This window comes from Schistocerca gregaria, chromosome 2, assembly GCF_023897955.1.
Source record: "Schistocerca gregaria isolate iqSchGreg1 chromosome 2, iqSchGreg1.2, whole genome shotgun sequence".
In the NCBI taxonomy this organism is placed as follows: domain Eukaryota; kingdom Metazoa; phylum Arthropoda; class Insecta; order Orthoptera; family Acrididae; genus Schistocerca; species Schistocerca gregaria.
The window spans coordinates 881,803,313-881,826,712 of NC_064921.1; the positions used below are offsets into that span (position 1 = coordinate 881,803,313).

The 23,400-nt window shown below is 40.6% G+C and overlaps 1 protein-coding gene across 2 annotated transcripts in view; it reads right to left on the reverse strand.

Moving 5' to 3' along the window:
* Window positions 1-2,418: 2,418 nt before the first annotated feature.
* Window positions 2,419-23,400, reverse strand: part of LOC126335296 (transport and Golgi organization protein 6 homolog) — a 103,914-nt gene continuing 82,932 nt past the window's right edge. For both annotated transcript variants that reach the window (XM_049998392.1, XM_049998391.1), the window contains exons 11-15: window positions 17,389-17,841; window positions 4,348-4,555; window positions 4,085-4,236; window positions 3,847-3,960; window positions 2,419-3,744 (exon numbers count right to left, since the gene is read on the reverse strand). In XM_049998392.1, the coding sequence (XP_049854349.1) occupies window positions 3,556-3,744; window positions 3,847-3,960; window positions 4,085-4,236; window positions 4,348-4,555; window positions 17,389-17,841 (1,116 nt within the window). In that variant the 3' untranslated portion in view covers window positions 2,419-3,555. The remainder of the gene's footprint in view (window positions 3,745-3,846; window positions 3,961-4,084; window positions 4,237-4,347; window positions 4,556-17,388; window positions 17,842-23,400) is intronic.

A 23,400-nucleotide genomic window follows, 5' to 3' on the forward strand; every position in this document is an offset into this window, starting at 1 on the left:
ATTAGAGACCAGATTTCACACACCAGATCATGAACTCGACTTCAGAAGATGGCCAGGCCGGGTGCGGATGGCGGTCGTAACACCGGCGACCAGAGAGGGCCAATGTAGCCGCGTCTGGCAGGCTCGGACCGCAGACGCAACACATGACACAGTGCGGACCGATTATGAAGCATCCAGCACAAAACGGAAGTGGAAATCATAGTAACAGTCATGAGACTCAGTACCCAACACCTCAGATCGGGTCTGACACACATCAGATGATGTCCACAACCGTTGGGGTCAGCCAAAACGGGTGTGGACGGCAGTCGGAACATCCGCGACTGGAGGGGTCCATTGAAGCCAAGTCTGGCAGGTGCGGACAACAGATGAAACAATCGACTTGGCATGGACCAAAGACGGAATGCCCAGCTCCTTCCAGGCATAAATACTGGACTCTATCAACCCAAGGACCAGTCTCAGGTAACACCTGAAGAAAACAGAGAGGCACGCTGTTGAAATATCATGCGAGAATGGCGCATACTGAATTAGTTTCCCATAGCACTCCTCTCTGTTAATGTAAACCATTACTCTTTCTTCATCTTTTATGATACTTTCCTAATTATGGAAAAGTGATAATGAATTAAACTAGTGGAGGAAAACAGTAGATAGTCATTTAATCAAAGCAACAGTAACTAAATCACCTGATCAATAACACTGTCTAAATTTACAAGTCAGAATATTTAGTTATCTCCTTCAGTTAATATCCAGCACCACAGGAAATTCAGCAGTTTCTGAGGTAGCTGATGATATATGAAATATGTACAGTAGCATTTTACCTGTCAATTAGCTGGAAATTCTCCATTCGCTAATTTAACGTAGGTCCTTTAGGGACTGTTTTTAACTTCTCTCCCAATTAAACTGAAGTTAAATTATAATACTGTTTTAGTTTTCACCTGCAGATGTAGCTGCAGCTTTATATCATTCCCCAATCGTGCTAGTTTTATTTTCCAAAATTTCTTTACAAGAGTTAGCTGCTAGAGTAATAATGGTTGTTGTATGATGAACTGACAGTGAGAAAACAAATGTATGTTGAGTTTGACAGTGCATTACACCATTCTGATGGACTACTCATACCACAAAAGTAATTATCTCTCAGAACTGTCAAACAGTCCAGATTAAGCTTAGAAAAGGATCAAATTTTTGATATGAGTTGTGTGTGAATGCTGTACAGCCCTTAAGTGAACTAGGAATCTTCAGGAATGTGTGGAACAGAATTATTTGCAGTTTCACAGAATTACTCCTCATTACACACAAAGGCATGAAGACAACCCTTTGAGAGATTCTGCATAAAGCTAAGGTGCCGCTGTACATTCAGTACTGGATTAAAATATAGTTTACAGTTACGATAAATTCTGAAAATAAAGAAGTGACATTCTACTTGCTGCAATTAACTCCTGAAGAATGCCATATATTGAAGGTCACATGATTTGTTGCCATTATTACCACTACCATTGCAAGGTGTACTAAAAATTGGTTACAGTTATTTATAACAGAACTATTCACTCATGCATGGCCCCTGAATGCAGAACATCAAAAAGCAAAGGAATTGCAAAAGGTCAGCTTCATCCCCAGTGATGTACAATATTTCTGCACCATTTACAACAATAATAATTAAGTTTTAACAGTTATGTTTTACTTTTAGAAGCAAAGAATGTTAGCTCCACTTATTTATAATAAATTACTGGGTGCACAATGTAGCCTTACATAAATTATGGCTCAAAAACTGACAGTGAAAGGGAGAAAAATGAAGTTTTGACAGGGAACATTTTAAATTTTTTTATTAAGTTTGAAGTCCAATATAAGTTTGCTTCTAGATGTCAAAGTGTTCCTTCCAAATTTCACAGGTTGATCCTCCCCCACTCCCCCCACCTCCCCCATTACAGAAATTATTTTTTTCTGGAAATTCCCAATATTAATGTTTGTAAAATACCTGCACTACTTGAACCAACAAAACAAAATTGGATGAAATATGAATAAAATACGAAACAGGACGTATAGTTCATTACTACTGGAAACTGGTTTCCCCTCCAGCAATGGACTACTTTGCAACAGATCACTTACTGTATTTCTTTATTCCTGTACATAGAAGGCACCCAAGCAACTTTTCTGCTTGTGTGTGAGTCACCAGAACTACGGGGACTGTAATTTATGGTGAGAAGGAACTGATCCACACATTTGTAACATTTTATCAGTTCATTAACAGAAAATGAATTCCAACTGGGGCACAGAGTCAAAGCAGCTGTGATAATTTATACTGTCTTCAAACCACAATTATATTAACTGTGGCTACCGTTTTAACACAATGCTTCTGATGTGTGATAATACGAAAATAAATATTCTTCCATGTAAACCAATACAACGATTGTGACATCCCAAAGGTATCATTACACATTTAAACATTTATTTAATAATTACATTCACATATCCACACATTCTTCATTAATTACAGAGGAAACACACTGCCATATAAGAAACAGAAAAATTTACTACCATCCAAAAACAGAATGAAAAAACCTAAAGCTAACACTTTCTATACACAAACAACAACAATAACAACAACAAAACAATGCAAAACTGTGTCTACTTGGCAGTCTTTAAATAATGGAAGCAAAATTCACTTCCACAACTGAATTTTCTCTGTCATTCACATGGTTTCAACATTTTCAAATCTTCCACAGACGATTGCTATTACCTACACAGGTAAGATAAAATAAACACACTTCCATAAATAAGGAACATCTTAGTTTCCACTAAAAACAGTTCAAAACAATCATACCATTTAAAAGAAAATGTAGCTATCTCAAAATTACCTGCTTAAATGAATAAATCAATCAGTTAATGCTTTTTAAGCTATCAAAACTGATGTAATGATCACAATCATCCTCTTGAAACACTATGTAACAGCTGAAGTAACCAAACTGTGCAATGAAATAAATAATTAGCTGTACATTATGATACTACAGCACAGAGTTCGGCAAAAGTTCTAACTGGAGTGTTGAAAATTTTTTGTCAATTAACGATCACCCCTTCAGTCATTACATAAACAGTTACTATCTGGGGCAGTCTCACTGTAAAGCAACATATCCAAAAATATAAAAAGAATCATAATGTGACAAAAACAACACTGATATTTTTTGTGCATTTTTTCGACTGCACGTTGACCCCTATAACACAACTAACCTACAGGCAAACAGCAACAAAAAGTTAAGCTTTGTTCTGCAACAATTAAAGACTCTCTTAAATCTACACAATTTACATCAGAATTGCATGCAAAAGAGAGGCTGCTGTTAAGTATATATCACAATCTTCCACAGACATTTAAGTATCTCATGTGTAGCTCACTTGTTTGTTTATTTTTGGTTTACACAAAGTACCACAATATATGTCTGTCTGAGTAAATGCATTTCATCACTGTGTAATCAATTGTAGGAAACTGAAATAGAAATTAACAATAGTACATTAAATCTTCCACAATACAAAGTTTGTAAAAATTTGCAATCTTCCACTTTTGTCCATTTATATTTCAGGACGATCCAGTATGCAAATTTTCTTCTCTAATTTTCTCGGTCTAGTAATAAACTCCAAAGTTGACTTCCCCAAAGCTTCACAAGCCAGCTGAACTTGCAGTTTTACAACCTCATCATTTTCCGTTAAGTAGACATGTTTCAGCGTTCTATACAGTTCTAATATAATATCTTTCAAAACCTAAAACCAATATCAAGACATTCAGTTATGAATTACATCACAATGTAATATTAAATGAGGTAGCTATCAACAGATGTGTGACAAATGAGAAATTATACATACTGAGACTGTGTCATCACCGAGACCTTCCAAGAGAAGTGTGAGAACAAGGATAGCTGCTCTCCGCACTTCCACTACAGGATCTGTTTTCACAATACTCTGGACACAGACCATTATCTGGATGCAAAGAAAAGAAAAATTACACAGAGTAATTTACACAATTTTTTCCCAGGAACCAATAAGATATTTAAAAACAGAACAATCAATTATTAAATTGCAAAAGAAACCTATTATTACTAACCTCATTAAGAATTGGGCCAACCCTGAACTTCATAACCTTACACAGAGTTCCTAAATTGGACAGGCTAGATGCTCTTATTAGTTCATCTGGATCCTTTGTCGCACCCATGAAAGCATTGAGAAGTAGGTCTTTATGAACTGGTATCATGTCACCTGCACATCAATTAAGAGCCATTTTGAGCTGTCTAAAGCCTATGAATCATATAGATAAATTCCTAAAATTTCAATACCCATAAAAGGATTTTCATTATAACTTAAGGTTACCTAGAGCCTTTGTCACTCTGACGAGGACCTCGCCAACTTTCATCCGAAGTTCTGGGGATTTCTCCAATTGTTTGGAACGCTTAGTTCTCATTCCAACATACTCTTCAATCAAAATTGTCATAACATTCTCAGGATTCATTCCTACTAATGCAGCTAGACCATTGACAGCTGCTAAATATATGTATGAATCTTCATGGTTAAGGTTTTCCTAAAATAATAATAATAATAATAATAATAATAATAATAATAATAATAATGGTTCAACAACATCAGAAAAAATATGACCATATAGATGCTAAAAACAAATTTAAAAAGTATGTTTAGTGTTTAACAATTACATGGTAGCAAGTAATAGAAACTTACTGAGAAAAAGCTCTGTGGTATTTTGCAAGCACTATTTATCAAACTTTAAGAAAGGGATCGGTAAATGTTGTTAGCAACCATCTTATTGCCTATTGCTTTTCCATTAAGAGAAATCCAGTTTCCAGTCAACTGTAAAATTTTGTAAATAATATAATTTTAATTAACAGAGATCATTGAAGATATACCCTATTCAGAGGACAGAAAATTTACTCTAATGACCGGAATTGTGATTAAGAAATGCCGTTTGAACATATGGTTAGAATATGAGGGCTTGACAAGAAACCTAAGTTTTAACAACTACAAAGGCTTGCTAAGCAGGCCATATATTATTGTGGGACTTTGAACACAAAATGGATTTCTTTCAATATGACAAGTGTGAATGTAAACTAACTTAATCTTTAAGAATGTGATGCCGAAGGGACTGAAAATTCTAGTTGTATGTGCATGTACTGTGTGTGTTTTGCATCTTTAACTTTTCTGTTATCTGCCATATTCAGACTATGATACCAATAGAAACAATAAAGAAATTGAAGTTCAGGAAACTTAGTGTATTAATTTAAAACTGAATTCTTAGTAAACTGTGTGATGCAAACATTTATGGTGGTAATAAGATCAATGGACACTGATTAGTGAGAGTTGAAGTGACATTTCATATACCAAGATGAGTTGGCATCCGGGTGTGGTAGAATTCCTGTCAACTGATTTACTGAAATGAAATGGAGTAAGACTGATAAAATCAACAAAGATGAAATGAAAATTTATGCAAGACTAGGACTTAAAACCTGGAGGAACAGACTTATCTAGGAATAATAACTATTCTCTAAACAGATGAGGAATCCTTTCATCCCAAGGAGCCCCACATAGTTGGAGAGCAAAGTAACTAAAAATTTTACAAGAGGTAACTCATAATAAATGTTTAAGATCGTTCAGCATAGCATTAACTCTTAAATGCTCATGTAAGGTCAATGTGACCAAAGTATTTCCCCTCCTGCTGCTGCTGCTATCTGACACAATGAGATACAAAGGAAGCTTATCTAATCTAAATCATTTTCTTGCTGATCTTTTTCATGTACTATAATTTAGACAGTGCTATTATGGTGTAACATATCATTTGTGGTAAAGTGTCGTCTACAATGCTGAAAAATGATGATTGCTACAATGGAAGTCTTTGTTATTAGCTAATTTGTTTGGAATTTTGAACTGTTAGGAATTTTGAACTGTTAGGAATTTTGAACTGTTAGGAAGTTGTAGTGTTCGTGCTTTTACACCGGCTCTGATACACCATGTACCTCCAAGGCAATATGACGACGACAGAAGTTTTGTTATGCATTCCAGTACTTGCTGGGTGGGCATTTGTTCTGTGCTATGCCTTTTGGCTCAGAGTAGTATACACCATCGAGAAAATGGGCATGCCATGGCAATCATCCTTAAGTCACATGCCGGGGGGTGGGAGGGTGCAATAATTCTATTGTTGAGATTGCACAGGACAGTCATTGGTGAATATTACACAGGAGTTATGTGAGATTGGTGTACGCTCACAAATTGTAAATGACCTGAAATAAAATGATCGTGTGGCATTTATTGGCCGGGATATCCCCTTCGGGATTCGACCGCCGTATTGAAAGTCTTTTTAGCTGATGCCACTTCAGTGACTTACGTGCCAATGACGATGAAGGACACACAACACCCAGTCCCACGCCGGAAATCAAACCCAGGCCCCCTTGTGTGGTAGGTGGTAATGCTACTGCTGCACTACCGAGGCAGACAGTAACTATTACCTTATTTATGATACTGCAACGGAAGGTGCAATATAAATATACTGAATAGAAGATCTTTCTATTACTTTGGCAGAAAAAGAGAAGAGAATTAGAGCTTCCAGATTCCAGCACACAAGCGGTTACAATGGAGAGGTAATGCACACCAAGAACAAAGACATGGTTTTTCTGAACAGTATTTTCACGAAGCAGCTGTTCAGAGCTTAAGAGAACCAGTACTTCCAATCTGAATGTGCACACTATTTCAGACTTCATTCTGGCAACGCAGTGCATGATTCAGAATATTTCTGAGTTGGAAATTCAATTAAATTTCAAATAGAGGAATATATTAAAAGAATATCAAGAAGAAATAACTGACTTTGAAGGAAGATTGCATTGACAGCCATTGCTTTTTTTTAATACTGCTGCTACTTGACTTTAATTGTTTTTATTTTACTGTTATACAATCTAGATTTCAGCCTTTGGCCATTTTCAAGTACAAAAACTTATTTACATTTTACAAAGACATAGTGCCATGACTAAATTTATCATCCTTTATAACATAAAACTTCAAAATACTACCCACAAAAACAGAAGGAAGGATTTTCAGAAGATTTCTAGTAGTAGTAGTAGTAGTAGTAGTAGTAGTAGTACCAATAGAAATTAACACTCAAGCTACTCAACCCAAGATGCTATAACAATAGTCAGGCTTGTTATAAGAAGTATACTCAGTGACACCTAGCAAGATCCACATACTTCAACGATCCTACACAGAGGACTGTCATTAGATTAAAGTGTTGGTTCATAGGTTATGTTATCATGTGAAAAAAATAAATATGGTATTGAGAGTGGACGACTGAATGATTTGTTACTATTTATTGAAGGTCTTGATACAATGAATGAACAAACAAGGAGGAGACTACAAACAAAGTCAAAATCATCAATCAGACAGCAATAAGCGATCAGTATCTACCAAGATTTCAAAGAGAAAGTGAAAGTAAATACTGGAAAGCAAGGAAGGAAAATAAAAGCTAGATAGCTAATGAAGTGAGTAATCAGACAGGCATTTCATACTAATAGTATAAGTAATTCTTGTCCTACTGTACCAACTGACTGGTCATTTCCAGACTAGTCAACAGTTAAAAAAACAACAGACGTTCTGGGGCAGTGGCCAGGCTTCAGGATGTAACCACGGATCAGTAGGCTGTCATATAGAGGTGGTAGTAGCCCTTACAGAATTAACTCTTCAAGTTAATAGAAGAAGAGTAAACAAAATTTGCAAGAAACAAGAAAAACAAACTGTAGTGGATGATATTTTTGGAAAGAAAGTCGTTACTACCTTAGTTTCTGCAAGTGAAACGTCATTAATATCACGAGAATTACTATCAGTAAACAGAAGAAAAGTATCCTTGCCCCATACAGCCAGTAGAAAGAGTGTTTGTTGTCAGAATTATCGAGCAGAAGGGAAAGCATCTTAAGGAAGAAACTTGTCTGTCTATAATAAGGGGCGTTCAAAAAGAAACGAGCCGGAGGCATAATTACAGAAACCAATACCTGTGTGTTAGAAGTATTGACCTTGGCTGTTGAGACACTTGTCCCACTGTGACACAAGGCAGTGAATGGCTCTTCCATAAAATTCCTGCATGACCAGGCAATTTCACCCTTGGAGTCATTCTGCTCCATGACAATGCAAAGCCTCATACAGCCAACACAGTCATAGCACTCCTGCAAAAATTCAAATGGAAGGTTCTAGGCCATCCTCCATACAGTCCGGCCTCTCTCCCTGTGATTATTCCATTTTTGGTCCCCTTAAAAAGGCTCTGAGGGGCAAACGAGTCACCTCTGATGATGACGTCCAGCTGTATGTGTGGAAATGGTTAACGTCGCAGCCCCAGGAATTTTATAAGACAGCCATTCACCATCTTGTGTCAAAGTGGGACAAGCGTCTCAACAGCCAGGGTCAATACTTCTAACACATAGGTACTGGTTTCTGTAATTATGCTTCTGGCTCATTTCTTTTTGAATGCTCCTTATATAATTAACACACTTCCTTTTATCAAATGTTGCTTGTGGTACCTAGGTTAAACCTAGAGGTCTTGTTAGGCATGGATTGGTTAATCGATAATACTGTATTATTGGATGTCGAGCATGGAAGGGCTGTATGGAAAAAGAGAGAATAAGGTATTAAGTGCCTTATACTAACTTTCTTGTGGTAGAAAAAACTGAAAAGGCAAAAGAAGAGTTATTAAATAACTTTAAGGAAGGACATTCATGAAATTGACTGACAATGTGAATTTTCAAATTTATTTTTATTTATTAGCAGAACTCATGAACAGTAAGTTCCCAAAGTTTTAATGATGAAATTGGATATGTGGTGCCTGAAGAATAACTACATGTGTGATGCAACCATTCTGCCATGCCCACTTTTTGAAGCAACGCTGCAATACTAGCTCAGTGAGCAACGATTCTGTAGATTACTTTCAAGCAAACTTGCACAAGATTCATTTATAAGGTTGTGTGGTACATACTCTTTGGTTTTATAGATAGCCTGTGAATCTGTTCTGTATCTTAGAAACAATAACAAACCAGAATGCGATGTTCACTCTACAGCGGGATGTGCGCTGATATGAAACTTCCTGACAGATTAAAACTGTACACATAGGTACTGCACACAGTTTTAATCTGCTAGGAAGTTTCATATCAGCGCACACTTTGCTGCAGAGTGAAAATCTCATTCTGGAAACATTCCCCAGGCTGTGGCTAAGCCATATCTCCGCAATATCCTTTCTTTCAGGAGTGCTAGTTCTGCAAGGTTCGCAGGAGAGCTTCTGTAAAGTTTGGAAGGTAGGAGACAAGATACTGGCAGAAGTAAAGCTGTGAGGATGGGGCGTGAGTCATGCTTGGGTAGCTCAGTTGGTAGAGCACTTGCCTGCGAAAGGCAAAGGTCCCGAGTTCGAGTATCAGTCCGGCACACAGTTTTAATCTGCCAGGAAATAACAAACCAGCTGCTGCTGGACACACCAGACTTACAAAGATGATGACAGACACTTTGCAGTGTATTATGGCAAGGCTATCAGACAGGACCTATCCAGTGTAAGTGACATGAAAAGTGCAGTATGGGCTACATATTTCCACATGGTGTCAACTGATGAACATCCCATTCATCATATGTGCCACATTACCTGCTGTAAATATCTACAGGCTCAGAGGGATAACAGCCTCTACATTCACAAAGAGGAGCAAAAATTGTGTCCTGGATGTTGTCAAGCCATTTACAGGTTTCTGTCCGATTCTGAACTTCTAAAAAGTGTGTTCATGGCAAACCCAGACTCCAAATGAGTCTCTAAATTCACTCAGTGAGAGCATTACCATGGGGCAATTTCCACAAGTGGTTTTGCAACAATTCTGGTCATTTTCTTCGGGTTGCTTCACACAAATTGCACATAATTTCCAGGTATTATTTGTCCCTTATTGATCTTACGAGCACAAGGCAGGAACTGGTGATGCACTATCCCATTGTAATTGAACAAAACAGTGAAAAGAACCTTTATATGTGACTGAACTTGTCAATTTTTTTTTTCTTTCTCTCTTTTTTTTCGGTTTTTTTAGTTCTTCAGGCAATTTCCACTGGGACAATTGGGCCTTGGTTTCTACATTGTACCCATATACCCATGCCGTGTCATCTGTTATATAACCTTCTTTAGAAGTTTTGGATCATTGTTTACTTCACTGAGCAATTCCTGAGCGATATCTAAGCAACGTCGTTTTTGGTTGAAATTCAACAATTTCAGAACAAACTTTGCTGCTACACATTTCATGCACAAAATTATCAGAAAAATTGCTTGGCATAAGGGAAACGATATGCCAACATCACAGGCATATTGTCTGATGGTGATATGGCTATTTTCCAGGACTGTTTTCTTCACTTCATCCATATTGTCATCAGTCATCAATGTGCTAGGGCGTCCAGGGCGGTAGTTGATTTCAATATCTTCTCGACCTCCTTTGGAACATTTATACCATTCGTAAACTCTTGGCTTACACATAGTAAGTTCACCAAAAGCCAAAGTCAACTTTTCGAATGTGGTGCTGCACTTTATTTCATTTTTCAAGCAAAACTTAATGCAAATTCTTTGATCCCTCTTTCTCAAAAGTAAAAATTTTCCAAGCACTTAAAAACACACACAATCTTTTTGACTGAATAATAAACTACAAATATTGAAAATGAAAACATATATCAGGAACATACATATCAACAATGTAACAAAATTTTGAAAATCTGATGTATAAAAGCCTACAAAATTAAAATAAAATTCCCAATACTTTTTGATTACATGTCATAAATATATCACGAAAATACCATGAAAATAAAATTAGAGAGATTCGAGCTAACACAGAGGCTTACCGGCAGTCTTTCTTATGCGAATCATTTGCGACTAGAACAGGGGGGTGGGTGGTGGGGCTGGTGGTGGTGGTGGTGGTGGTGGTGGTGGGGGGGGTGGTATGTAGTGACTATGACACATGAAGTACCCTTCAGCATAGATGATAAGATGGCTCGTAGAGTATAAATGTTAATGTGCCAAAATAATCAATTTCTGAAAATATAGTGTAATTGGATTTATACCAAATTTACTCATCAAGGGGTGGCACAAGAATACACAAAGTTTTCTGCTGTAATACTTTTTGTATGTGTGTTATCCTGCCGCCACTTAGTGAGTTGCTTCTGTATCTATCTACTACAGAGTATATATGTCGATGTAGATGTAGATGATTGAGTCACTGCATAGGTCACAAACTGATAATACGTATAGTCGAGATGGTGACACACACTTTCAAAGTAGCATACAACTGGAGAATTTATATACTATCTGAATACAACTTTAAATTGATTTGCCTTGGGTAAAACGGCCCTCTAAGACAGCACAATCGAACTGAATGGTTTGATATAGCCAAAGAGGCAGAAAATTATGCGAGAAATTTATAAATTAATGATGCTCTTAAGGTGTAACACGCCAGCAATACTTTCATCTTCAGCATAATTTTTAATATGTAGACCATTATAGATATATCCGTGGCAATACTGTTTCTAAAACATTTACTAATTATAAACTTTCATAAGACAATTCTGAGATTTTCAACCTTGCATATAGCTCAGTTAGGTGAAACATTCCCAATTTCTATCAATTCAAATGAGTCATGTGCAAGTTCATCTTGGATAATTTTGGTAGCCCACCAAACAGAAGATGCCTGAATTTTGGTATGTCTCTTCTGGCACCATGTGATTTCTATATTGTCCTCTAGATTTTTTGTACGCCCTTTCATCTTTCACAGTTTCTGTTTACCACACTTTTCCTTTCATCTCTGTCATTATTCACTTACCTCTTCCCCTGCTCCTCTTGTTAAATACCTTTTTTCCATCTGGTCTTCTTGGCTCATTTCCCACTAGGGTAACCACCAACAAATTTTACAAGTTTACATAAATACTGTTCTTATGTCACTACACTATTCATCTAATCTGGTTATTTACATGCCAAAATACTGAATTCAATGTATTTTTTCTTTTTTTGTCAGTGTCACTCCTGCATTTGTAGTGTGTTTACCTTAGGTTATGAAGTTTATGCAACTAAGTACCAATAAACAAAGTTTTGTGAATGCAATTTTTGTTTCTAAGGAAACTTTTTTTCTGGTTGTTACAATTTAAATTACAAGCATTGTGAAAATAAATGCACCAATGAAGAGCTATCCCAAAGCACAATGCCTCAACATGCACAGCATCACTGCCAAGCAGAGCATACAGAAGGGCATGGGCAGGAGTGGGCTTCTATGCATAAAGCTACATTATGTAAGAAATACTGTGGAAGTATGGATTAAACACATTGAAGGCTGTAAGCATTGTATTAATGACTATCACATCATGTAGCACATATCAACCAATAAAACCATTTTCACAAATGTGTTGTTGTCGTCTTCAGCCCAGAAACTGGTTTGATGCAGCTCTCCATGCTACTCTATCCTGTGCAAGCTGCTTCATCCTACATCCTTCTGAATCTGCTTAGTGTATTCATCTTTTGGTCTCCCACTATTATGATTTTTACCCTTCACGCTGCACTCCGTTACTAAATTGGTGATCCCTTGATGCCTCAGAATATGTCCTACCAACTGATTCCTTCTTCTAGGCAAGTTGTGCCACAAATTTCTCTTCTCCTCAACTCTATTCAGTACCTCCTGATTAGATATGTGCATTCTTCTGTAGCACCACATTTCAAAAGCTTCTATTCTTTTCTTGTCTAAACTACACTACTGGCCATTAAAATTGCTACACCACGAAGACGACTTGCTACAGACGCGAAATTTAACCGACAGGAAGAAGATGCTGTGATATGCAAATGATTGGCTTTTCAGAGCATTCACACGAGGCTGGCACTGGTGGCGACATCTACAACGTGCTGACATGAGGAAAGTTTTCAACCGATTTCTCATACACAAACAGCAGTCAAATAGCGTTGCCTGGTGAAACGTTGTGATGCCTCATGTAAGGAGGAGAAATGTGTACCATCACGTTTCAGACTTTGATTGAGGTCGGGTCGTGGCCTATCACGATTGCTGTATATAGTATCGTGACATTGATGCTCGAGTTGGTCAAGATCCAATGACTGTTGGTCAAGATCCAATGACTGTTGGTCAAGATCCAATGACTGTTGGTCAAGATCCAATGACTGTTGGTCAAGATCCAATGACTGTTGGTCAAGATCCAATGACTGTTGGTCAAGATCCAATGACTGTTGGCAGAATATGGAATTGGTGGGTTCAGGAGGGTAATACGGAACGCTGTGCTGGATCCCAACGGCCTCGTATCACTAGCAGTCGAGATGACAGGCATCTTGCCCACAGGGTTGTAATGGATCTTGCAGCCACGACTCGATCCCTGAGTCAACAATGGGGACGTTTGCAAGACAACAACCATCTGCATCAACAGCTTGACGATGTTTGCAGCAGCATGGACTATCAGCTCAGAGACCATGGCTGCAGTTACCCTTGACGCTGCATCACAGACAGGAGTGCCTGCGATGGTGTAGTCAATGCCGAACCTGGGTGGACGAAGGCCAAAACATCATTTTTTCTGATGAATGCAGGTTCTGTTTACAGCATCATGATAGTCGCATCCATGTTTGGCGACATCGCGGTGAACGCACATTGGAAGCGTGTAATCGTCATCGCCATACTGGTGTATTACCCGGATTGATGGTATGGGTGCCATTGGTTACACGTCTTGGTCACCTCTTGTTCTCTTGACGGCACTTCGAACAGTGGACATTACATTTCAGATATGTTACGACACGTGGCTCAACCCTTCATTCGATTCCTGCGAAACCCTACGTTTCAGCAGGATAATGCACGACTGCATGTTGCAGCTCCTGTTCGGGCCTTTCTGGATACAGAAGATGTTCAATGTAGATGTAGATGTAGATTGCTGCCCTGGCCAGCACATTCTTCAGATCTCTCACCAACTGAAAATGGTGGCTGAGCAACTGGCTCATCACAATACGCCAGCCACTACTCTTGATGAATTGTGGTATCGTGTTGAGGCTGCATGGGCAGCTATACCTGTACATGCCATCCAAGCTCTGTTTGACTCGATGCCCAGGCATATGAAGGCTGTTGTTATGGCCAGAAGTGGTGGTTCTGGGTACTGATTTCTAAGGATCTATGCGCCCAAATTGCGTGAAAATGTAATCACATGTCAGTTCTAGTATAATATATTTGTCCAATGAACACCTTTTTATCATCTGCATTTCTTCTTGGTGTAGCAATTTTAATGGCCAGTAGTGTATTTATCGTCCATGTTTCATTTCCATACGTGGCTACACTCCGTACAAATACTTTCAGCAACGACTTCCTGACACTTAAATCTATATTTGATGCTAACAAATTTCTCTTCTTCAGAAACGCTTTCCTTACCACTGCCAGTCTATACTTCATATACTCTATACTTCGAACGTCATCAGTTATTTTGCTCCCTAAATAGCAAAACTCCTTTACTACTTTAAGTGTCTCCTTTCCTAATTTCTCAGCATCACCCACTTTAATTCAACTACATTCCATTATCCTCGTTTTGCTTTTGTTGATGTTCATCTTCTATCCTCCTTTCAAGACACTATCCATTCCGTTCAACTGCTCTTCCAGGTCCTTTGCTGTCTCTGACAGAATTACAATGTCATCGGCGAACCTCAAAGTTTTTATTTCTTCTCCATGGATTTTAATTCCTAATCCAAATTTTTCTTTTGTTTCCTTTACTTCTTGCTCAATATACAGATCTAATAACATCATGGATAGGCTACAACCCTCTCTCACTCCCTTCCCAACCACTGCTTCCCTTTAATGCCCCTCTACGCTTGTAACTGCCATCTGGTTTCTACACAAACTGTAAATAGCCTTTTGCTCCCTATATTTGACGCCTGCTGCCTTCAGAATTTGAAATAGAGTATTCCAGTCAACATTGTCAAAAGCTTTCTCTAAGTCTACAAATGCTAGAAAAGTAGGTTTGCCTTTCCTTAATCTATCTTAAGGTAAGTCATAGGGTCCATATTGCCTCATGCGTTCCAACATTTCCATGGAACTTCCCCCAAGGTCAGCTTCTCCTACGTTTTCCATTTGTCTGTAAAGAATTCGTGTTAGTATTTTGCAGCCGTGACTTATTAAACTGATAGTTCGGCAATTTATCACACCTGTCAACACCTGCTTTCTTTAGGAATGGAATTATTATATTCTTCTTGAAGACTGAGGGTATTTCCCCTGTCTCATACATCTTGCTCACCAGATGGTAGAGTTTCGTCAGGGCTGGCTCTCCCAAGGCTACCAGCAGTTGTAATGGAATGTTGTCTAATTCAATGGCCTTGTTTCAACTTAGGTCTTTCAGTGCTTTGTCAAACTCTTCACACAGTATCGTATCTCCCATTTCATCTTCATCTACATCCTCTTCCATTTCCATAATATTGTCCTCAAGTACATTGTCCTTGTATAGACCCTCCATATACTCCTTCCACCTTTCTGCTTTCCCTTCTATGCTTAGAACTGGGTTTCCATCTGAGCTCTTGATATTCATAGAAGTGGTTCTCTTTTCTCCAAAGGTCTCTCTAATTTTCCTGTAGGCGGTGTCTACCTTACCCCTAGTGATATACACCTCTATATCCTTACATTTGTCCTCTAGCCATCCCTGCTTAGCCATTTTGCAATTCCTGTCGATCTCATTTTTGAGACATTTGCATTCCTTTCTGCCTGCTTCATTTACTGCATTTGTGTATTTTCTCCTTTCATCTTCTGTTACCCAAGGATTCCTATTAGCCCTCATCTTTTTACGTGCTTGATCCTCTGCCGCCTTCAATATTTCCTCACTCAAAGCTACCCATTCTTTTTCTACTCTATTTCTTTCCCCGTTCTTGTCCCCTTGAACTCTCTACAACCTCTGGTTCTTTCTGTTTATCCAGGTCCCATCACCTTAAAATTCCAACCTTTTTGCAGTATCTTCAATTTTAATCTACATTTCATAACCAATAGATTGTGGTAAGAATCCACATCTGCCCCTGGAAACGTCTTACAATTTAAAACATGGTTCCTAAATCTCTGTCTTACCATTATATAATCTACCTGAAACCTCCCTGTGCCGCCAGGTGTCTTCCACATATAAAACCTCCTATCATGATTCTTGAACCAACTGTTAGCTATGAATAAGTTATGCTCTGTGCAAAATTATACCAGGCGGCTTCCTCTTTCATTTCTTAGCCCCGATCTGTATTCACCTACATTTCCTTCTCTCCCTTTTTCTACTATCGAATTCCAGTCACACATGACTATTAAATTTTCGTCTCCCTTCACTATCTGAATAATTTCTTTTATCTCATTGTACATTTCTTCAATCTCTTCATCATCTGTGGAGCTAATTGGTATATGAACTTGTACTACTATGGTAGGCATGGGCGTCGTATCTATCTTGGCTACAATAATGTGTTCACTATGCTGTTCGTAGTAGCTTACCCGCACTCATATTGTTTTATTCATTATTAAAAGCCTACTCCTGCATTACCCCTATTCGATTTTGTATTTATAACCCTGTATTCACCTGACCACAAGTCTTGTTCCTCCTGTCACCGAACTTCAGTAATTCCCACTATATTTGCCCCTGCCCAATTAAGGGATCTGACATTCCATGCTCCGATCCGTAGAACGCCAGTTTTCTTTCTCCAGATAACGACGTCCTCCTGAGTAGTCCCCACCTGGAGATCCGAATGGGGGACTATTTTACCTCTGGAATATTTCACCCAAGAGGACGCCATCACCATTTATCCATACAGTAAAGCTGCATTCCCTTGGGAAAAGTTACGGCTGTAGTTTCCCCTTGCTTTCAGAAGTATGATAAAGGGCTAAAGTCAAAGAGTAAATATTGTTTCCCACTCGTGTGATATTCTTCAAGTTGATAAGTATTTTGAACTACACAATTTATAAAGTAGCCCGTGTTCTTCCTCAGGGTCAAGCTGTTCCCATACCGAATTTCATCAAAATTGGCACAGCAGGTTAGTTCTGAAAGCATAACTGATAGTTACTTCCGCATTTATAATATTAGTATGGATAATTTTCACTTATGATATTTTTTTCTGAGATCCAACTCTAATGAACTAAAGCTTATACAACACCCCAATCTATGCTCAAATTACCTGTGAAACGCCATAAAATATCATCCAGTAGTTTAGAGAAAAGTTTTCAGACAGACATGACAGTTTTACAGATTTATTGTTAGTATAGACAAGCTAAGATGTGAGAATTAAGTATGATAAAAACTATTCATGACCCATGTTAGCAATTAGTATAATTTTATTACAGATGAGACAACTATTTCCTAAAGCATATGTAAAACAAATTAGCCAGATACCTGAAATATTACAAAGATTTCCTCTTTGTTGCGGCGAGCCTCCTTGTCCCCTGAAAGTATGAGCCTCGTAAGCTCCAGTAGGCCATGACCACGTACAGGTATTAAGGGATCATAAGTCTCCACAACAGCTTTGAGATATGCAGCTTTGCCATCTTTTGGTTTTCCGCCTTTATCTTTCTCCCCAGCATTGTTCGTCTTTTTCTCTCCGTTCTTCTGGCCATCCTTGTTACTGAAGGCTAGCATACGATCAGCTGCCTTCTTACCCTCTGCCAGAGCAGCTTTCTTCTTGTTCTTGTTGGTGGTAGGTGGCGGTTGCTGCTGCTCATCAGCTTGCTTCTCTGTTTTAGCGGGGACATCCTCAATTGGTTCAACTGTGCTTTCAGTAATAACACCATGTGTCACAACCTTGTTGTAGATCTGACTGGCCAGGTGGCGTAGTTCCTCATTTGCAACCTGCAGAAATATAAACCAGAATCACATTAGTTCGTCATACAGTAAATCACTACTATCTGTTTTTAATATTAAAACTTTCCCCAGGGTAAAAAAGAAGAGGTACATACAAAACATTTATCAGGATAGGATAAAGCATAAGGTACCTGCTTCATATTACACTAGTGAATGCACTTGCAGGATGGGAGAAATGATGTACAAAGACCTACAAAGATATTCCATATGTTACATATGGACAGATTTCTACTATACAATGTCAACGTTTTTATAAAATAGACACTTCAATAGTTCAAGATATTTAGTGTGGTTTTTAAGCTTACTATTAAACCTTTCATCTTTCTTTATGTATTATTCTAGAAAACATGTTTCCACCTCTAGCCATATGAGGGTACAAAAGGTGCCCAGAACTTAAGCATGATTGCTTTGGTGGTCTACATGTTACAATGTGGGAGGCATAATGTTGCCTTGTTTACTGACTTCCAAATCTTTGAACATGATACACTCACCAGTCAAAATTATTGTGAAACTAATCCTTCCTCATGGGTGTCTTTACAGAAATGCATTCAGCCCTGGCTTCATTTTTATGGATGACAATGTGCGAACGCATCAAACTGCACAGGTGGAGCAACTCTTGTAATGAGAGGACATGGAATAAATGGAGGGAGGGAAGGGAGGGGGAGTGGGAGGGAGGGGAGGGAAGGGAAGGGAGGAGGAGTGGGAGGGAGGGGAGGGAAGGGAAGGGAGGAGGAGTGGGAGGGAGGGGAGGGAAGGGAAGGGAGGAGGAGTGGGAGGGAGGGGAGGGAAGGGAAGGGAGGAGGAGTGGGAGGGAGGGGAGGGAAGGGAAGGGAGGAGGAGTGGGAGGGAGGGGAGGGGAGGGAAGGGAGGGGGAGGGGAGGGAAGGGAGGGGGAGTGGGAGGGAGGGGAGGGAAGGGAGGGGGAGTGGGAGGGAGGGGAGGAAAGGGAGGGGGAGTGGGAGGGAGGGGAGGGAAGGGAAGGAAGGGGAGGGAATGGAGGGGGAGTGGGAGGGAGGGGAGGGAAGGGAGGGGGAGTGGGAGGGAGGGGAGGGAAGGGAGGGGGAGTGGGAGGGAGGGAGGGGAGGGAAGGGAGGGGGAGTGGGAGGGAGGGGAGGGAAGGGAGGGGGAGTGGGAGGGAGGGGAGGGAGGGGGTGGGAGGGAGGGCTAGTGGGAGGGAGGGGGTGGGAGGGAGGGGTTGGGAGGGAGGGCTAGTGGGAGGGAGGGAGGGAAGGGAGGGGTTGGGAGGGAGGGGTTGGGAGGGGGAGTGGGAGGGAGGGGGAGTGGGAGGGGCAGGGAGGGGGAGTGGAAGGGGGAGGGAGGGGGAGTGGGAGGGGGAGGGAGGGGGAGTGAGGGGGAGGGAGTGGGAGGGAGGGGGAGTGGGAGGGAGGGGGAGTGGGAGGGAGGGGGAGTGGGAGGGAGGGGGAGTGGGAGGGAGGGGGAGTGGGAGGGAGGGGGAGTGGGAGGGAGGGGGAGTGGGAGGGAGGGGGAGTGGGAGGGAGGGGGAGTGGGAGGGAGTGGGAGGGAGGGGGAGTGGGAGGGAGGGGGGAGTGGGAGGGAGGGGGAGTGGGAGGGAGGGGGGAGTGGGAGGGAGGGGGAGTGGGAGGGAGGGGGGAGTGGGAGGGAGGGGGAGTGGGAGGGACATTCTGATCCAAACCTCCCCACAAACCCTTCATGGCTTCCTGACTATGCCTTACTAACTTACTCTACCTTGTACATCTCCAAAAACTACCTCCAGCATCGTTGAAACACACTGCTTTTTAACACCAATCCCATAACACAGTTGTCAAAATTCTTGCCAGGACTCTGATCCCTGTAGAAGTTCCAGTATTTTCTAAAGGCCTAACTTTTTGCACAAAACCTGTGTTTACCCATGCTGGATTCATAAACAGTATTCTTTTCTTTACTTGTTTGTTGCAGTGGAAATATTTCTTTGGCACACACCCCATATACATAACCTCTATTTAAACAGTTTGAACTTCACTGAACTGTAATCCTCCCCTCCTTACACCCTCTTCCCAGCAATCTTTCAGGAATTCCTCACTTTTAATATGTTCTCACCCCCCTTTCCTAAATTCCTCTCCAGTGAGACCAACACCATTCCTGCAGAACACACAACTATCCGTAACTTGAAAGCCAGTCCAGACATTATTGCCCTTACTGCTACAAAGGCTCCACCATAGTGATCATGAACTGTAGAGACTATGTGGATGAGGTTCTCCACCAACTTTCTGATATCTCTGCATACAAACCTTATGATCATGATCCATTCCCAGAAGTCCAACATGATCTCCAGTAATTCCATAAGGCATCAGGTGCACCCCAAAACTTGAGTTCCTTTTCTTACACCAGGAACCCCCAAGTTCTCCTACCTTTACTTACTCCCCAAACTCCAATGACCCAACCCTACACGTATCCCTAATGGCCATCACATTGTATCAGGGTATAATGCTTCTACAGAACAAACCTCTGACACTCTTGTGCAGCACCTCCAAACTACTGTCCTTAGCCTCAAATCCTACATTCAAGAGACTGCTCATATCTTTCACTGCCTATCCACAGTTACTGTCCCATTAACCACCATACTTCTTGTTGGTCACTGTGGATCTGACATCCTCATACGCCAACAACCCCCTATCTTCTCAAACATTGTCCTGACACCAAACCAACCACCTCTCTCCTAATCAACCACATCCTGAATCACAATTATTTCACTTACAAAGCCAAAATCTATAAACGAAACCCATGGTACTGCCATAGGTACTCGCATGTCACCTTCCTATGCCAACTTATTTATGGTTCATCTGGAGAAATCCTTCCTATCCAGTCTACTTATAAAACCCCTTACCAGGTCCAGATTCACTGATGACATTTTCATGATCTGGTATCATGAGAAGGGCAACCTTTGTTCTTTCCTCAATAACCTCAACACATGCTCCCAAATCCACTTCATCTGGTTCTCATCTCAACCTATCACCTTCCCATATGTTGATCCCCACCACTCGATGGCTTCATAAATACACATGTTCATATCAAGCACACCAAACACCAACACAGGGTCTCCACTCTGACAGTTGTCACATGTTCCACATCAAAACATGTCTTCCTTACAGCCTCATCACTCATGGACACTGTATCTGCAGTTGAAAACAGGAGCTTTCTAAATATAGTGACACAATTATCGGAGTCTGCACTGATAGACAATATCCTATCCAGCCCATTCATAAACAAACCTCCTGTGCAACCCCATCCTATGATGCCAATAAACCTGTTATACAGGCACCAAGCAGCACTCTTCTGATCACCCAGTATCACCCTGGCCCTGTAAAGCTCAACCACATCCTTCATCTGGTCTTCGACTACCTATCATTGTGCTTTGAGATAAGGGATATCCTATGCAACATATTACCAACATCCCCAAAGTGGAGTTCCACCACCCACTCAACCTACAGAATATCTTTGTCCATTTCTAGTCCAATCCTGTTCTGCACCCAAGGATCATTCCCTTGCACTCAGCCCAAATGCAAGATCTGTCCCACACATCCACACACCTGCACTACTGCAGTTCAGACACAGAAATCTCCAGCCCAATAAAAGGTAGGGCTACATGTGAAAGCTGCCCTGTTGTATATCAGTTATGCTGCAATTACTGTGTATCACTGTTTGTGGGCATGTTAGGTAACCAACTGTCAACTCCCATGAATGGCCACAGCCAAACTATGGCAAACAGCAAACTTGACCATACAGTTGCTTCGCTATGCAGGCCATTTGGATACTTCTCTCTGGCACAATTTTTCTTTATTAACTATGCAAGTATGGAATTCTCTCTTTAACACATCCTGCCTGCATTCCGCTCTAGTAATCCCCCCTGACCTAAACATCTGCTAACCTGTTTCCTACATCTACATCTACATCTACATCTACATCTACATGACTACTCTGCAATTCACATTTAAGTGCTTGGCAGAGGGTTCATCGAACCACAATCATACTATCTCTCTACTATTCCACTCCCGAACAGCGAGCGGGAAAAACGAACACCTAAACCTTTCTGTTCGAGCTCTGATTTCTCTTATTTTATTTTGATGATCATTCCTACCTATGGAGGTTGGGCTCAACAAAATATTTTCGCATTCGGAAGAGAAAGTTGGTGACTGAAATTTCGTAAGAAGGTCTCGCCGCGACGAAAAACGTCTATGCTGTAATGACTTCCATCCCAACTCGCTTACCATATCTGCCACACTCTCTCCCCTATAACGCGATAATACAAAACGAGCTGCCCTTTTTTGCACCCTTTCGATGTCCTCCGTCAATCCCACCTGGTAAGGATCCCACACCGCGCAGCAATATTCTAACAGAGGACGAACGAGTGTAGTGTAAGCTGTCTCTTTAGTGGACTTGTTGAATCTGCTAAGTGTCCTGCCAATGAAACGCAACCTTTGGCTCGCCTTCCCGACAATATTATCTATGTGGTCCTTCCAACTGAAGTTGTTCGTAATTTTAACACCCAGGTACTTAGTTGAATTGACAGCCTTGAGAATTGTACTATTTATCGAGTAATCGAATTCCAACGGATTTCTTTTGGAACTCATGTGGATCATCTCACACTTTTCGTTATTTAGCGTCAACTGCCACCTGACACACCATACAGCAATCTTTTCTAAATCGCTTTGCAGCTGATACTGCTCTTCGGATGACCTTACTAGACGGTAAATTACAGCATCATCTGCGAACAGTCTAAGAGAACTGCTCAGATTGTCACCCAGGTCATTTATATAGATCAGGAACAGTAGAGGTCCCAGGACGCTTCCCTGGGGAACACCTGATATCACTTCAGTTTTACTCGATGATTTGCAGTCTATTACTACGAACTGCGACCTTCCTGACAGGAAATCACGAATCCAGTCGCACAACTGAGACGATACCCCATAGTTCCGCAGCTTGATTAGAAGTCGCTTGTGAGGAACGGTGTCAAAAGCTTTCCGGAAATCTAGAAATACGGAATCAACTTGAGATCCCCTGTCGATAGCGGCCATTACTTCGTGCGAATAAAGAGCTAGCTGCGTTGCACAAGAGCGATGTTTTCTGAAGCCATGCTGATTACGTGTCAATAGATCGTTCCCTTCGAGGTGGTTCATAATGTCTGAATACAGTATATGCTCCAAAACCCTACTGCAAACCGACGTCAATGATATAGGTCTGTAGTTAAATGGATTACTCCTACTACCCTTCTTAAACACTGGTGCGACCTGCGCAATTTTCCAATCTGTAGGTACAGATCTATCGGTGAGCGAGCGGTTGTATATGAGTGCTAAGTAGGGAGCTATAGTATCAGCGTAATCTGAAAGGAACCTAATCGGTATACAATCTGGACCTGAAGACTTGCCCGTATTAAGCGATTTGAGTTGCTTCGCAACCCCTAAGGTATCTACTTCTAAGAAACTCATGCTAGCAGATGTTCGCGTTTCAAATTCTGGAATATTCCATTCGTCTTCCTTGGTGAAGGAATTTCGGAAAACTGTGTTCAATAACTCCGCTTTAGCGGCACAGT